This window comes from Schistocerca americana, chromosome 6 (genome assembly GCF_021461395.2).
Source record: "Schistocerca americana isolate TAMUIC-IGC-003095 chromosome 6, iqSchAmer2.1, whole genome shotgun sequence".
In the NCBI taxonomy this organism is placed as follows: domain Eukaryota; kingdom Metazoa; phylum Arthropoda; class Insecta; order Orthoptera; family Acrididae; genus Schistocerca; species Schistocerca americana.
In genome coordinates this window covers 395,323,813-395,342,964 of record NC_060124.1, presented here as the reverse complement: position 1 = coordinate 395,342,964, position 19,152 = coordinate 395,323,813, and the positions used below count along the sequence as shown (strand labels likewise).

Sequence of the window (19,152 nt, the reverse complement as noted above, 5' to 3'; positions counted from 1 at the left end):
TTTAAACACTGCAGAAACAAATTCATAACATGAAAAACAAGATAATATTGAGATATACAGTCCCTATATCGAATAAAGAATTCAGATATTGTTTAACAGTACTTTATGTGAAATTGACCACACATTCGTTTTTTCTGCCAGAAATTTTTCGAGTGGCTGAATCTGAAGATTTACAAAACCACAGGGGTCTTGTTTTTAAACTGCTACTACTTTATTAGTGAAATTGAAGTTTTGAATCTTTATGTAAACTATCTATGATGTGTGATCTATTACAAATTAACTAAAAGCATGCCCATTGTTCTTGCTGTAGACGTTTCTGTTCCAGCAAGTGAATAGTTGACGCCTGTCCTTCCTCATTCTACAGAAAATATTTGTTACTATTAGTAGTAAAAAGTGAATTTCAAAGGACAGGCAGGAAATCTTGGCCTGAGGCTTTTCATCATTTCATCAAATTTGTGGAAAGCTGGGCTCATATGTTCATTCAGCCATATGGATTCAGGTTCTTTTATGCTTTCTCTAAGGATAACTTCAAATGAATCCTTTGAAATGCATGTAACCAATTCCTTTCCCCATACTCTTTCAAATAAGTTCATGCTTCATCTTTAATGATCTCAACATCAATGTGATGTTAATATCCAACTTACTTGCCTTTGCCATCATTCAGTACACAGTTCTCTGCAAATTCTGATGTTCATATGTGTGTGTGTGTGTGTGTGTGTGTGTGTGTGTGTGTGTGTGTGTGTGTGTGTGTACTGCTTTTTGTGGCAAGCAAGTCATATACGCATATTAACTTATCTGACAAGAGTCTTTTGTTTGCTAATGTTTCAGGTTAACATCTTAGCAGTTGATGATGGAATTCCAGCAAAGACATCCACAGCAACTTTGTTAGTCATTGTTGAAGATGTTAATGATAATCCACCACATCTCCTGGAGAATTATAACCCTGTTTTATATGAGCATACACCACCTACAGAAATTATAGAAATACTTGGAGCAGATGCTGATGATTATTCAAGAAATAATGGGCCACCATTCACATTTAGAATGGCTCCCAATGCAGATGATAAGATCAGGCAATCATTCAGTGTAACTTTTGATCAAAGTAAGTTTTCTTTTTGATCCAGTCAACATGCAATGAGTAATCATATTACACCAAAGAGGCTCTTTTTATATTTCCACAACAGTATTTTCTTGAGTTTAGATGTAAATACAAAGAGGTATTCTTTCATGAACAGTATAAGGTAAGTGAAGTCTGTTTACCCCATGTAGCCAAATTTGCGGTGTGTTTGTGTTTACATTTCTGGTCCACTTTCATTTTAATCTAACTGCAGATAGAGGCAGAGTTACAGTAATATGAAAGTATCATGGCAGAATATTTATTTCTTAGTTCATGTTGAGGAATTAAAAACATTTTCAGCTCACACCCACATATCCAGTAACACAAGTCGTCATTTTAAAAATCTGTGTACTTGTGGCATGAAAAACAGCTTGTGTTAATTCATGTCTTTGCTGGTGTATGATAGAGTATATGAAGTTCTGTATGTTCTAAGAGCAAAACATCTCCTTCAAGTACCAGGCTCATTCACATTCTGGACTGACTGACTGGTACCCATGTCTGCCCTCCCATATCAGTAGTTCTGTTATGTTGACTGATGCTGAATAAGTAAGTCATGGGTGCAATAATGCCAGCTGCTCCCATGCAGCTGTCTGTCTGAGTAGCTCAGCTACTGATGTGGGCCCTCCTCTCCCACCTGCCCCAATGCACGATGCAGCGGCACATGCTGTGTTGCTGTCAAGCAGTACACGCAGAGGGGTGTGGGCAGGAATGTGTGTCTGTGCATCATTCTACTCCATACATTGATACCTTAGTACAAAACTAATACACCCTCAAAAAGATGTACCAATACAACTAGGAGGAATGACGTGATGGGCAGGACCAATCTGCGCACAGGTTGCACATGTATTATACATTTATTTTTGAAGAACATCACAATACATTAACTTGAATTTCTTATATTGACAGTGCATTAACAATTCCTTATCAAAGCCATGATTTAGTTTGGATGGAGTATGCATAGAAACAAAATATCTTAACCAATCACAACACAAGTAATTTTGCTGAAAGTTGTCATTCCGTGTTTTTAAAAAAAAATTTAAAAATTTTTGTTAAAAGTTAAGTTTACTAAATCTGAAAGGTTACACAGTATTTTAGAACAAGGACAGATCTTGACATGGCTGTGTATCTCAACCATGGGATCAATATTAACATATGATGAATTTTTTTCGGGTTATCAGCCGAGTGGTGGTGTCGTCTTGTCACAAGACAAAGCCACCACTCAGCCGATAACCTGAGAAGAATTCATCATTGGAATACGCCAAGAAAAACTGCAATCACAAATATTAACACATTTGAACAGATTCAAAGTTTTGCTAAGGGCATCTTAGTCCATCTGTTAACAAGACAAGACAGATTAACATTAGATGGAATCTGCAAAAGAACTAATGTTAATATCTCATAGTAAGTATATTAAACATTAGAGAAAGCAGTTTGTGATGTATGCAGCTGGTGCGACTTACACACCACTGTCTAATCAAGTTAATCCACTTACGCTAGTAATTTACTAAGCTGCATTTTTAGCCGTGTTAGACTACTAGGGGCTGCCATCTTATTACCTTATGCAGAACATAGTGTTCCACACAGACTTCTTAGCCAATACCTATGGCAACAATAACGCAGCAAAATAGTGCTATGCAGTTGAGGCCATGGGCACTGTTGCCCATGGAGCACTACGTTAGAACTTTTAATTTCTTACTAGTTAAGGAAAACTGGGAAAGCATCTCCATTCAGAACAATGTTGATAGCATATACATGAGCTTTTGTAGTATATTTCTTCACTAATTTAATGTATCATTTCCAAAAGAAGTAAAAACAGTAAAACCTAACAACAATAAACAGTGGGTAAGTAAATGCACAAAAATTTCCAGTGAGAGAAACAGATTTCTGCAGTAATGTTGTCAGAAATATAAGAGTTACCCAAGAATTTGCAGATTATTCTAAAACCTACAAAAGAATCTGTGGCAGGGCAGTCAGACAGGAAAAAACTATGTGGAATGACAGTTTGATAAGGAACTCGTCTAAAAAAATGAGAACCATGTGGAAGTTATAAGGAAATAAACTTGTAGCGCAATACAGAAAAAAAGTATTATTAACACTAGTGGGCTCAAAAGTCACAGACCCAAAATCTGTCATGACAAAATTCAATGAATATTTCACTTCACTATCTGACGACCTCATTCCAGTAAACTGTAAAGGGCCAGTACCAAGTTTCTCGACCAAATCAGTCAGTGTGGATGCCTCTATGTAGCTTTATAAAACAAATCCCACTGAAATTATAAGTAAAATTAAATCATTAAGCAATCAAATATCAAGTTGCCTTGATGAAGTACGTGATTTCATATTAAAAATATGTGCTCACCACATAGCAAAACCATTGGCAAAAATTTTCAACCTTTCTCTAGAAACTGGTGTCTTTCCGGAAGTTATCAAAATAGCAAAAGCTTTAGCACCAAAGTCCTTCTCAAAAATTTTAGAAAAACAATTTTATGACAGGCTTTTCAGTTTCATAAATAAATATTAATGTCTTAGTGTACAACAAGGTTTTAGAAAGTCTAAACAGACAGCAATTTCTGAATTCTTAGACTGCGCTTTTAAATTCCCGTTAAAATTAGCTCGAGGTATTCTTCTAGACCTGTCAAAAGCCTTCAGTGTCCAAGTCCATAACATTCTGCTTGAAAAATTAAAAAGATGTGGAGTAGGAGATGCAGCACATAGCTGGTTGTGTTTGTGCCTCAAAAACTACAGGCAGAAGGTATCACTTCAGTATAAATTCAACACTAAGAACAAAACAAAAAAAAACATTCCTTCCTTTGTGGTGAATTACCAATAAAATATGGTGTACCGCAGGGCTCAGTCTTACATCCATTGCTTTTTTTTTATTTATGTGGATGGCTTTGTTGAATATATGAGTCCCAAAAAATCTATCCAATTTGCTGATTGCACCAGCCATTTGCCTCCTGGATCCAGCCCATAAACCTTGCAGTCAACAGCAGAATGTTGTATGAAAAGAGTTTTTGAGTGATTCACAAAAAAAAAAAAATAATAATAAAAAATAAACTCATTGTAAATACTGAAAAAAACTGTGTGTGTTAACTTTTGTTTATTTCCTCCATCTAACCGAATGTCTGTGTTCAAGTATGATTAAAATATTGTCCCCTAGAAAATGTAAGTGTCACAAAATTTTTGGATTTGGCAGTTCAGCAAGACTTAAAGTGGGACACGCACGTAAATAACTTGTCTAGGAAACTCTCTTTCATGTGCTGTGGTCTAAAATCATTAAAGTCTACAACAAGCAAAACAACAATATTGCAGATATGTTATGCACAGTTCCACTCCCTGCTTCGACATGGGACCATTTTCTGGGGACACTCAGCAGACAGCATAAAGATATTAAGAATTTAAAAAAGATCTCTAAGAATGATTTGTGAACTTAAAAAGATGGAAGCCTACAAATCTCATTTTAATGAGCTTGGTGTTTGGAATGTTCCAAGCTCGTTCTCTTATGAAACTATCTTGTTCACATAAGACTACCTCTTGAAAACAGGCAAACTGATACAAAACAAAAATGTACACAACTATTGTACCAGAGGGAAATCAAATATTCACCAGAAATATTACAACTAAGCATACCAGAGGAGCATAATTAATGTTGATGTAATACTACACAATAAGATACCACAGGAAATAAAAATTGCTACCTACCCAAAATTTATAACTGAACTAAAGGCATTTCTAATGAAGCACTCTTTCTGTTCCGCAAAAGAATATCTGAATACGTAACAAAAATAAAACTTATTTAGAAATTAAATTCCAGGAATATTTACATAGTTTTAATTTGCTACTATCTGCTAAGACTACGTATTACTTCAACTTTTCTTTGACCTTTCCAATACCAATTGTACAATTTGTGCTGTAGGATATAACTGGGCCAATAAAAAATCAGTCATTCAGTCAAATATGTCGTTGTGTCTTAGAGTACTGTGTGAGTTGACATTTGTTAGGTTACATAACAACTACTGCCACTAGGTTAGTTAGTAAACAAATTCTGCATGGCATTGGACCAATATCCTGCCTCAACTTGGTATAATTAAGTTATATACTGTTGCTACATAGTTGTAGAGGAAATAGCAAGCTACCACTAACCTATTATTAATCTTGTAAAAACATTTTTGTAGAGTGAAACTAGACTTTTTTGAGTAGTGGATACATTAATTTTGTATGATTGTGTAATATGCATGATCTGTTTCTGTTGTGCATTTACTCTGTTTGATTTTGTTTGCTTACTTTATATGGAATTTATATTACATTCATATTATTACATTTACAATGTTGTGTTCATTGATGTAACTACTTGACAATGATGGGTACAGATTTAATGTGGATTCTAGTACAATATCTATCCACGGACTGTTCTAACTACCCTTACTTTTCATTAGATTCATTCATAATAAGATATAAACTGCAGTCTTTGATCAATGTTCACGTGAGTAGTTGTGCACGTTTTATGTGTTTTATGTTATATGTATTTTGTGCAGCTGTGTTATGTCAGAGTTGTCACTGTCACTCATATCATCCTCAGTACTGGAGCTCTATCTATGTCAGTCTTTCTTCGTCTTCTGTATTCATGAGTCTGTTTGTGTATGACATGTTCTGCTTTCAAGATGTTGTTGGTGACTTTGTTAAATTACTAAATGAAGCATATGATGACTGTGATAAAACTACCCCAGACACTTTCTTTTGTTTGCAAAACAACCCACCAACTCACAGCCAATAATGCCACCCAGAGAACATGCTCATCTTCAACAATGTGTTTGAGGGAGACGTGCATTAGCTAAACTCAAATACCACATGAACAGTTCACTTTGAAGATACAACACAGTACAACCACAATGCCTAGCTCACTCTTTGTGTACACTACATATTCCAAAGGGAGCAATGAAGTCAACTCTAAATTACAGTTTGCAAGACAGACCAATGTGACGAGACATATCACTACCCAAAGCATGAATATGTGGTATCTGGTAGAACTGGTAATTTCCAAGAATGATTGTGCATCGAAGTCGCAGGGTCCAAATTACACATATTGAACGTGCGATTGTAAATCGATCATGCGGCTCTTGTCGTGGGCATTATGAATACGTTTACAGTGCTCACTACAGCTACGACAAAAGAAGAACATTAAAAAAATACTGGTAATTACAAAGGAGACGACTTACTTTACTCGTCGTTGGTGTTGTTGTCATGTGAAAGACCATGTGAAGTGTACACTACAGGTACAGTTCCCTTTTTGCCATAGCCTGGGTAAACTCTGTCAATGTCACACAAGAATTTCGGCAGAGTGTCAAATGCATTAACTTTTCCCCACAAATGCAAGTTGTGGAAATAGAGATACTGAAACAAGTACAGTTCATCTCTTTGTCCTGGATGCCCTTCTCTTTTAATGGAAGACTTCACAAATTTCCATAGCCGCTCGATATTCTGCATGTGCACACTTGGGTTATCCAAAGACATGAACTGTACAGACTGGTTCATGAACTCGTGGTCGAATCCTTCAGATTTCAGAGTCTTGTAGGACTGAAACCCATCTGTAATGACTTTAATACCAGGCAGCACAAAGTGCTTTATCAGACGCACTAAAGTGACCCTGTCTCGGGACAATACTCTCACAACAAAACACTTCTGGTACTCTCTTTCTATTCCACCGAATACCCAAATATGATCGATTTCATTCTTTGAAGGTCGTCCTCTGTGGTTCTTCCTTCTAACTATATGAGATTCACGCACTTCCACAACTTTACTCACTCCACCAATTGGTACACTGTCGTTTGTCACTACCACATCACAGACTTATCTGCAAAACCCGAAATAGTCACACGGTATTAGCAGATAATGTGCTTGCAATGTGTGGTCTCCAATCCAGCAAGATAGAAGAATTAAACTGGTCTGGATGAATAATTTGGAAGAGTTGAAACATGTATTCTTCCTGAAACTCGTTAGTTTTCTGCACTGTCCTCAATGAAATTGAATTGGTTTTTCAGCAGCAAAACTTCTCGTACGAAGTTTTACACACTTGGGCGACCACAGTCCCTCCTTTCGTTGTCCGGTAGTACTCCATATTTGTGACAAAAAATCAAACCATTTTCTACGCAGGATAAGCATGGAATTAGATTTTTCCATGTAAGAGAATCCACGGAATAAATGTCAATAACACCAGACATCACACTCACTATCAACAGAAATCGTCTGATTTTCCCAAGCAACTCACAAATAATTCGTGGAGGAATGTAATTTAGAACAACGAAAGGAACGACAGAAAACAGATAAAAATGACAATCACAAATAATTGATCATAACGCCCGCCATGAGACTTGCATGAATTTTCAATCACACATTCGATATGTGTCGTTTGGACACCATGAATTCAATAGGCAATCACTCTTGGAAATTACCCAACTCTAAATTACAGATTCCAAGACAGGCCAATGTGATGAGACATATCACTGCCCAAAGCATAAATGTGTGGTATCTGGCAGAACTGAACATTTATTTCTGTGTAAAATGCATCTATGCTGGATAGCTTGCAAGCATGGAAGGTTGAACAATTAACTGTTAAGAGAGGAATTGAATTTTCTATATCACTAATGACAAAGAGTAACTATAATGAAAAATACTAGTCACATGAAATATTTATGCACCGCTGTACACTCACATTTGCAGGGACAGAATGAGATGCTACATATCTCCCTCCCACCTCTCCCGCCCTAGTGTTAACGATATTGCAGATTGAACCTCACATGTCATCCTGCAGGCATTACCACTGTTTTCTTGAAACCTGGGATTGTGCCATTGGAGCTTGTGGTTCCAGCAGGACATGAGGTACCAGTCTTTGGTGTTGTTTCCATCTCCGAGGCACCTGGCATCTGTAGTGTCTTGTGGTGGCTCTGGGGTGTGGGGACATTTTCTGGTGCTACATTCATATCTTCATTCGCCTCCTGCAGTCCTTGCTGTGTCCAATGCATTGAAAAATGCAGCCTTTAGTCTGTCTAGTGCAACAGTGCTGGCTTACCATTTACTCTAATCTGGAATGTGTGGCCACCTCTGCTAATCACCAGATGTGGTCTGTCATATGGTGGCTGCAACAGCTTGCGTACTGCATCATTGCATAACAAAATGTGTGCAATTCTCAAGATCTGCAAATACAAGCATCCCAGCCTGACTTCTGGACACCGTTGGTCTGAGCTGGTGTATGTGCTCTTGTAATCTGCATCAGCAGTATCATCTGCCATGCTGTGTAAGAATTCTTCTGGCAGACATAGCATTTGCCCATGCACTAGCTCTGCTGCTGTAGTTCTGAGATCACTTTTGAATGCCGAAGCTTGTAGTCTGAGGAGTACAATAGGTAATTCCTCAATCCAACTCTGCATCATGTGACATTGTAGAGCTGCTTTCAGTTGGCAGTGCAGGTGTTCAGTATACCATTTGATGCACAATGATAGGCTGTGATGCATATACGCTTCATGTCTAATAATGTAGCTAATGCTCTGAAAAGGTAGGCTTCGAATTTTCGTCCCTGATCTGTGGTAATCCATAGCGGTACGCCAAACCGGTGATCCAACTGTGAAAAAATGTCTGCACCAGGGTTTCGGCTATGATATCCTTCATGGGGAATGCTTCAGGCCACCTGGTAAATCGGTCCACAACTGTAAGACAATAATTATAGCCTTCTGAGACTGTGAGCAGGCCTACAATATTGACGTGCACATGTTTGAAATGTTGATTTGGCAGCAGAAATGCGCCTAGCGGAGCTCTGACTTGCCATGTAATTTTGTTCCTCTGACACACAATGCAATGTTTGTCAAATGTTTTACAGTCTGCATGCATTCCAGGCCAGATGAAACTTTGTTTGACCAATCTAATAGTGGCTTGTACTTCTGGATGTGCCAAATTGTGTACTGATGCAGTTGCTTGTACTCGATAGTGTTGTGGCACAAATGGACATGCTTTCACTCCAGATAGGTCGTCATACAATTCAACATTCGCTTCAGGCATCATGACACATTTTAACTTCAATCATCTTGGTTGTTTCAACAAATCTTGTAACTCATTATCACACTGGTGGGCATGGGCAAGGGCATCAAAATCAATGGTAGCCCTTACAACTTCAACATGTGAGTAGGTGTCTGCCATTGCATTCACAGCCTCTACACATAATAGCACAACTGCTGGTATCTTCAGCTTCCTTTGTATGTAAACAATGCGGGTGGTGAATTGGCTAATGTAATCCAAATGGCATAGTCGCCTCAGTGATGCTTTTTCTGGTTTTACATCAAAGGCGTACATCAGTGGCTTGTGATCTGTATAAATAGTGAACTTTCAGCTCTCCAGTAAATCCCTGAATTTCTTGAGTGTAGCGTAAGCTGCATGCAGTTTGCAGTCATAGGTTGCCCAATGTTGCTGTGAAGGTGATAACTTCAGACTGAAGAATGCTATCAGCTGCAAACAATGCTCAACCTGTTGTTACAGTATAGTGCCAACGGCTGTAGGCGAGGCATCAGCCATAAGTGCAAGTGGCTCCTGTGCCAAGGGATGTGCTAACTGTGCAGCCTCTGCAATTGCTGTTTGTGCTGCTTGAAACACATTGTCTGTCCAGTGAAACTTGTCGTTCGACTTTGGTACACTCTTAACAAATTCATACAGGGGTGCTGTTATCGATGTGTAACTGTATACAAATCTTTTTTCGATTTGTGATAGATGGTGCTGTAATAGTCATGCACCATTTAGATTGCCATCAATAAAATGGGGGCCAATTATCCTTCCTCCCATAATGCCGCACCATACATTAACCCGCCAAGGTTGCTGATGTTCCACTTGTCGCAGCCATCGTGGATTTTCCATTGCCCAATAGCATGTATTATGCTGGTTTATGTTACCGCTGATGCTTCATCACTAAATAGAATGCATGTAAAAATCTGTCATCGTCCCATAATTTCTCTTGTACCCAGTGGCAGAACTGTACACCATGTTCACAGTCATCGCCATGCAATTCCTGGTGCATAGAAATATGGTACGGGTGCAATCGATGTTGACGTAGCATTCTCAACACCGACGTTTTTGAGATTCCCGATTCTCACACAGTTTGTCTGCTACTGATGTGTGGATTAGCCGTGACAGCAGCTAAAACACCTACTTGGGCATTATCATCTGTTGCTGGTTGTGGTTAACATTTCACATGTGGCTGAACACTTCCTGTTTCCTTAAATAACGTAACTATCTGGTGAATGGTCCGGACACTTGGATGATGTCATCCAGGATACCAAGCAGCATACATAGCACACGCCCGTTGGGCATTTTGATCACTGTAGCCATACAGCAACACAATATCGACCTTTTCCACAATTGGTAAATGGTCCATTTTAACAAATAAAACATTCATATTTCTTTACGTACTACACGAATATGTAATAAAAAATGGGGGTTCCTTTTTTAAAAAAATGACATCTAGTGGGCCAACCATAGCGCCATCTGGTTTCCCCCCGTCAAGCTAGATGAGTGTTTTTCTTTGTAGTTTTTTCGTTTGATGCTTATTTCGTGAGATATTTGGCCCGGTCACTATCAATGGACCACCCTGTATATATAAAAAAGATGTTCACCCGTAGGTGGTGGGGGGGAACCTTCTTAAGTACTGTGTGCTCTCCCTCAGAGTTCAAGTTCTCTACATACCTAATTTCACTGAAATCAGTTCAGTGATTTAATGTTGAAAATGTAACAGACGGAGCTACTGTCACGTTTAATAATATTACTGTGGAAGTATGGATTAAATGTGCTAAGGATTGTATAGAGTATTCTATTCATCATGTTGAATCGTATTATGTAAGAAATATCAATCAATAAAAGCATTTTTACAAATATGATAATGTTCAAAAGTCAAAGAGTAAATACCATTGATTTTCAAAGAGCAAATATTTTTCCCTAATTCGTGTAATATTCTTTAAATCAATAAATATCTTGAACTTTACAGTTTCTAAAGTAGCCTGTGTTATTTCTTAAGGTTCAGTCTACCTCCTTACCAAGTTTCATCAAAATCAGTTCAGCAGTTTAGTCAGCAAAACATAATGGACAGAATTACTATTAGTATGGATTAATGAAGTACACAGTCTAATGGAAGGAAGAAAGGCCCATCCCAACCAACAACTGGAAATGATGTACACAATTAGCATGTATCCTGACTCCACCTGTAGTAATGTGAGAACAAGAGACCGATCAGTGAATGCATTGTTTGTTCTTTGGACGAATAGCTGATTTCTCTGGTTTGATGTTTATTCTTTCTTTATCTTTTTTTTTGTTTTAGAGCCATACTTCTGATGTTAGTCCAAATAAAATAAATGTCTCTTAGTATATGTGGGTTTGATTTATGACCTATATATGACAACGGATCAGGGTCGACAATTCGAATCTAATCTGTTCAATGAACTGGCCAGACTGTGTGGATTCCAGCGTCATCACACAACCAGTTGCAATCCGGAAAGCAACAGGATGGTGGAAAGGTGGCACAAAACACTGAAGGCAGCCCTCATGTGTCACCAAGAGAGTTGGAGAGAGGCACTACCACTAGTACTTCTTGATTTACGGACTGCCTATAAGGCAGATATAGGCTAGGCGCACCAGTAGCGGAGATGGTTTAAGGAGAACCATTGAGAATTTGTGCAGACTATCTCACAACAGCACCACACAACCACACAAATGTAGCTACCACTGCTGGTACAGCACATTCATGACCATGCAGCAAGGATGAGAGGGCCACTGGCATCCCATCATGGTGACCATCCGGTCTTTGTGCACAAAGCTTGGGATCGCTCACACATCATGTTGCGCAGAGACGCCATATGGGCTTCCCTTCAACCTCCTTATAGTGGGCCCTACCAAGTACTGCAACATAATGCCCATACTATAGACATCGCACAAAATAGAAAAACTGTCAGGTTGTCCATTGAAAGAGTGAAACCATCATGGGCCTTACCATCGCCAAAGCACGAAAGCACTCCTTCAGTTCAGGATGATTGAGGGTCAGGCAAGCCTATACCCAGTCAAACTGAAGAGAGAATGCCAAAATGGCAGAGGACTACAGAAGAACCAGTCAGACCTGTGCTCACAATGACACGTCAACCAGTCATCAGTATAAGCGCTGGATGACAAGTCAAATTCAAATACCCCTACATCCCAGGTGCTCCACACTTTAAGGGGGGGCTGTGTAAGAAAAAGAGACTGATCAGTGAAGTGCACTGTTTGTTCTTTGGATGAATGCCTGATTTCTGTGGTTTGAGTTTTATACTTTGTTTTATGTTTCTTTTTCTTTTTTTTTAAAAAAAAAAAAAACAATTATGTACTTCTGCCATTACTCCAAATAAAATAAATATCGGGTTTGATTTCTGACCTACAGTTATGTTTAATGTTTTCTCTACTATGCCGCAGGAGAAACTTTTTTCTGTGCACAGTTGCAGTATTTCCATGTGTGACTGAATGAATGGTCAAACATGAGCATGTATCCACATTGTTGTGGCAGCAAAAGGATATTTTCATTGTTTTGATAGTTGCTGTTGTATGGCTGATTTACCAACTGACTAAGCTAATTTGAATAGTGATGGTAACAGTGGAATTAACGGAAGGAATGAACAAGCTATGTCTGCAAATGGAAAAAATTGAACAACACAATTGTGCATGATAACAGAAAGGAATATATCTATATCTTTGAACAATTTATTCCTGTGAAGAAGCAATTTTTTGAAAGTTATATCATTGATTCTTGAAGAGGCTAAAGAAGAAAAATTATGTTGGCCAGAATAAGAATTTCACAGTAATGGAGGTACAGCTGAAAGTTACTATTAGTTCATCGTTTGAGGAAATTGAATGTATCTATGCACATCTATTACACCCATAAGAGACTGATATAGCTGTAACAGAAAAGAGACTACAAGTAGTTTAGTCATCAAAATAATACACTGAACTCATGAAAAGTGCTGAGAATGCATAAGTCAAAGAAATGAGGACTGAGAATTTTGAAAGACTTTTCCTACTCAAAATTAAATTTTGATCAGTGCTAGTAAGTAGCAGGAAGTTCATGAAGTAGGATGATTTTACAGCTGTCAGTGTGCACCGTATTGAAGTTTTCTATTAGTGACAAAATTTTAGAAAAAGTAACCCACAAAAAGAAAAGTGGAAAATATTCTGTGCCACATGTTATCTTTTCAGTGAAATACCATCATGGCATTCCATTAAAATGCTAAAATATGGTTATGTTTATGATGTACCTGTGTATCTGATGTTCAGCAGAAGTCTCAATGCAGAGACAGAAAGATGTGAGGGTCCTGTATCCTTGCATGCTGTAAATTTTGATCTTCTTTAACATTTTGTTCAAGATTTTTTGTCTAGCATTACCATAAGGTGCGTGCGGGTCTCCCGCGTCGCTCCCCTATGCTCTGTAAAGAAGTATGGGACTCATCATCATCATCACCATAAACGAAGTATTATATTAATGCAGCTGCAACTGGTTCAGCAGTCAAAAATTAATCTTTTTGTACTGACAGTGTATCTTGTTTTTGTTGTCATGTGAGGTACACTTGGTGTAATGAGTCAAGTGGTCGGTTGGCTGCTCACATTAGATGTAGTCATGTTTCAGACACATTTATTTGTAGATAATCAATGCTATGCCTAGTCTAATTATTTGCACCACATTTTCATCAAATCAGAAGTTTCAGTGAGAAGCAGTTAATTGGTACTGTGGCACATGGGATGTTACTAAATCAAAGCATAGTTAGAATTGGTTTGAGACAAATAAAAATTTTAACAATAAAACATTCAGCCTGTGATCCACCATTAACTGTTATCAGTTGAATACTTCATAGTCTGTTTCCTAAAATGGCAGCCGAAGAATACAATAATTACCTGACATTGTTGGCTGGAGAGTGATCAATTAATTCAATCTAAAGAAAGTGTCTGATATGATTTTTTTTTTTTTTTTTTTTTTTACTGTCTTGATCATATGTATGAACTCTGGATTTGACAGGACTAAGCTGCCATCTTCAGATCCACAGAGCAGAGGTTATGGTTAGGAAATCATACTGTGCAATCAACCACATGTAGTAGTTGTGTGTGGGTGTTTTTTTTTTTTTTTTTTTTTTTTTTTTTTTTTTTTTTTTTTTTTAACTATCTTAATGGACTCATAATAAAAAGAGAGTAGAACATTAAAAAATACAGCTACATTTTCTTGGCAAGATAGAGTCATATAAGTGTGGCTGTTGGCAACAAACTCAGCCAATCCAGACACATGCAGCACTTCTTGATGTGCCACACTTGTAAGACTCTATTTTGGCATGAAAGCACAGCTATATTTTGTAATGCTCTACTGTCTTTTATTATACGTCCGTTACTGTGGTACTACAACAAATATGTGGTTTTTCATATAGTGTGATATCATAACCTTCACTCTGTGGATCTGAAGATGGCAGCTTAATCCTTTCAGAACTAGTAATCGCTGTTTAAGAGATGTGCAAGTTTTCTGATCTGCCTTGTACGTACTGTCTTTATTTAATGTGTTTTCAATGTGTGCAGTAATCAAAGAATTGCAGCAGCAAGAAAGGCATTCCAATCAATAAATCCTCACATGATACAACACTTGTCCATTTGTGCATGAATGCTTTGGAAGGTAACAATAAAGCATAAATATTTAATTCATACAGCTGCCTGAACATTTTCAGGTAGATTGTAATGCTGTGCCGAAAAGATATGTTGTAAAACTTACATATCTGCTGAAAGTGTAATTTAGTAAAACTCCTTTTTACTCAAAGCCAACCCTAATTGAGATAGGCCCTTGTTCCACTGCACTCCTAAATCATATGTTCCACACTTTCAGTAATGTCCCTTTCCATAGTTAAAAAATAATGGTCGAGTATTTCATCACCATTTTGTAGATCAAATTTATGGACATGTTCAAAATTGATCAGTCTCAGGATAGAGAGCTTACAATATTTCAGACAACATACTGACATCCAAATAAATGTCAGAAAGCATATTTCATCAACTCTTCAGCTTCAAAATGTATTATTGTCAGAAATAATATTAAACAAGATGAAACACAGTTAGCATGATGATGACCAGAAAGGAAAGCAAAATCTAACACCCAAAAGAATGTTTGCTGAAACCTTATTCTTTGGAAATGTGCTACTATCTTCAAACAATAATTTATCTTACCATCTGTTTATGGGAAAAAGTGCTTGAAACAAACAAGTTACAATGCAGCTCAAACATCTTTATAGTATTTAAATATATTTCTTGCCCAGTTAGATGGTGAGAGACAAATGATGTTCCATACAGATTGAAACCACTGAAATTTTTAGAACTGAATTTTACATGTCAAAGGCAATACATTTCCTAGTAGAGCAGCATTTAGCATACACTGAAATTGAGTTTGTGCCAACATCTTGACCTTGCTGATATGTACAAATGCAAACTGATTTTAACATTTAGTCTCAGTAAATTACAGTTTGTTGATTCAGTTCCAGTAGTGTCACTAAATGTGATAAATTAGTAACACCTTCTTGAAGCAGAGAAGTATTTCATGGTGTTTTTTTCACGTGTTGATGGTGAACTATTGTTCAGACACATCAGTGAAAAGGAAGGGCAGATTAGTATGGCTAAACATCCTGTTGATAACAAGATCATTTGGATTAATGTGTTGCAGTACATGTTGGTAAAAGCTAATCCTGTGGTTCACATATGTTAAAAACATATTTAGGGCAATACATCACATTTGCCATCAGAGTACTGCTCCAGAAGTGATAACTTTAACATGGGACAAAACTGGGTAACCTACCTGATATGTATTCCATTACCTCTCAGCACCTAATTGTGTAGGAACCTACTGCCCAAACATCTTCATCGGTTTGTTTGTTTAGAGTACCCTTCTGGAAACCTGCACCGTAAAGAGAATGTAGTATTAAACTACTCTCAAACTGTATCAGAATGATTTGAGAAACAGTTCACTGATACGAGAATGCTTGTGTAAACACCCAAATCACCTGACCTAAATTCTATTCAACAAAACTCGGACGAAATTGAGCCAGATCTTCATGCCTTGAACTCATCTTTTATAACTTTCCATTAGCTTTGTGTGGTGCTTTAGATGTGTTGCAGAGTACATACCGTAACTCCTGTATTGTAAGATAAATGGGGTGCTAATTTACTGCAAGGATATGTGTTGGCAATAATTGAGTTTGTGTTGTGTAAATAATAATACTGCTGCCATTTGGCTGTTATTTTATTTCCTTCAGGATACAATATTTGAATTTTGACTTTTTATCCATTTTCAAGTGATGTATTATTGTCTGTTCCAAATCAGTTATATTGCATGTTGTACTACATGTCAAGAATATCATATTCATTATTTGACCATTTAGGAACACCATGTTAATGCCAGTTATATGATATGTTAGTGTATGAAATGAATCATGTAGGTCGTCATCCTATATGTTGCTTTCACTTTGTACTGTGACAGTACCATATAAGTGGCATAAACATTTCTTCAGATGATAATTTGGCTGTATACCTGTCACCTCTTCTGAGTGAGCCATTCAGTGGCAGAGAACATTGTGTGAACTTTATCTGCTGTTAATTGTTCGATCCTTGTTAGGATATTAACACAGCAATATGAGCTGCAGTGTAGTGACATTTTTGTGAGTTTATCAAAAAAAGTGCAAGATACCATGCTTTTTCCAGGCTGTATCCACTATCTATATTAATTACATCCTTTGTCAGACAAATTTCCACTACTCCCTCCAGCACCAAGCCCTGGAGTGATGGGGCTTCTAATGCTTTAGATGACAAGAAGTGAAGTGGAGCTGGTTTGCCAACTTCACACGTCTCTCACATCAGTTGATGTACTTGGTATCCACAGCTGATCTTCATCTCTGGATAGTCAGCCATGTCGATCTCCAAAACTTCTTCTCTGAAGAATAAAGCTCTCTCTCTCTCTCTCTCTCTCTCTCTCTCTCTACTCTTGAAATAAGTGGGTACTCACAGAATACTTTTAGTTTAGTCTTGGTATATTTCAACTTCCACAAAGAACAAATTCACCATTTCTCACATAAATATTCGAAAGTATGCAAGTCAACCGATTCGTCTCACATTAGACTTGACTACATACATTTACAATAGCGTTGGTTTAACAACCACATAATTTATGAACATGTCTTGCTTCTAGCAAGTCAAACACATGAATTACTTAAAAGTCTAATCTCATTTCTTCATTTGTCCTTAACAATCGTCACAGTCACTAAACCAGCAAAGAATAGCACAGGCCCTTCTCTGCACATACACTGAATCTACGGATCATACAGCAGATACTTGTTGGCTGCCGTTCGGCCGCCACATTCATATTTAGCTCGTAACTGTTTTTAGACCTGCACACACAAACATGCAATGCGCGGTAGGTCAGATTCATCTCTGTCACCCTTCTGTTTAAAATATCGTGGGTTTGAGATGGAGGAAGGCCAAGTGGTTCTAGAATTTACATGGAAACTCTCGAAGCACTACAAGCTGATACTAGAATGTTGACATTGTCATACACTGTAGAATGGCTAGTGTCAGTGCAGTGCACTACCGCATTTGGCAACTAACAGAATTTGGATTTGGTTTCTGAAAAACAATATTGCTATCACCTGAAGACCTCTGTGGAAGTATCCAACAGCTCACAGAACTGGGTTCATGAGGTGGTCACACTCAGCCAATGTTTAGCTGACTTGAGCCTTATTTGCAGCAGAAAACTATTAGTTGATGCTCCATGATTAATACAAATGGTAGAGATCTGGGTGATGCTGAAGTGATGGCTTTAATTAAAGGATTGAACTTGGTACTTACAACAAAAGTTCTGCTAATGCCTATCTTTGAAGAATTCAGCCACTTTCTACAGGGTCAGCATGAGAAATAAGATTTGAAAGTTTCTGGGATATTATGAAATCTTGCCCACAAAGGAGTAATATATCTGTAATGGAGTGAGCTGTACTGCCTAAAATTCATGAGGTCAGATGTTGGTTCTTTCAGCTGACAAAGGTAATACAACTCTTCAGTTTCTCTTGACAACTATCATAATAAGCTGTATACAGAGAGGTCCAGACACTCTTTGGTAATTAATATCTTTGGACCCAAATGAGATACCATTGCATTTTTGCATGGTAGCATAGTCCATTGTTCTCTCAACAGATCTTGGCATGTGTTTTCCAGAAAATTATAGTTCAGCAAAGAATGAAGTTAAGACTGTTGTTTGAGGAATGCAAAGCTATGTTGAAGTGGTACTGGTAGTACGAAAACATGACAGAAGTACAACAGCAGTGGTGTAATGTTTACAAAACACATACAACAATTTATCATATTCAGGATAAATGTGAAACTGACATTACTATTCAGGACGTTCATAAGGAAAGGTCTGGCCAACCAAGAATGTCAACAAGTCCAGCTTCCAGCACTGCTGTGTTGCAACATTTTAGAAGGTAACCTCAAAAATCTGTGAAACAGGGTGCACATGAAAGCTGGGTAAGGCAATCAAGCATATGATGAATTCTGAAGGGTACAAAGTGGAAAGTATACATTCCAAGTTTGGTGCACACTGTGAACAAGGATGACCTGGATCAAAGGATGGAGTACTGTGAATGGTTTGAAGGCATGGTTTGTAAAGATAAATAGTTAGCAGGGATGGTTGTATTGTCTTACAAGGTGCAATTCAAATTGAATGATACTGTAAACTACCACAACTGCATGTACTGGTCTCTTGGAAATCCTCATGTTGGTGAGGACAAACATTTTAATCTACCAGGTGTTGATGTGTGGTGTGGTCTGTCATCGCGCGGTTTGATTGGCCCATTCTCACCGTAACTGGTGAGAAGTATCTTCGCATGCTGCAGAAACATTAGTTTTACTTGCCATCTGAGAGGTGTTTGGGAATGAAAGATTGTACCTACAACATGATGGCACTCCGCCTCACTGCCACA

The 19,152-nt window shown here is 37.8% G+C and overlaps 1 protein-coding gene across 1 annotated transcript in view; it reads left to right on the top strand.

Annotated features, from left to right (window-relative positions):
• The window catches only part of LOC124620165 (neural-cadherin-like), a 182,463-nt gene that overhangs the window by 146,549 nt on the left and 16,762 nt on the right, over positions 1 to 19,152 (top strand). Inside the window, exon 12 of the mRNA XM_047146834.1 lies at positions 829 to 1,102. Coding sequence (XP_047002790.1) covers positions 829 to 1,102 — 274 coding nt within the window. The remainder of the gene's footprint in view (positions 1 to 828; positions 1,103 to 19,152) is intronic.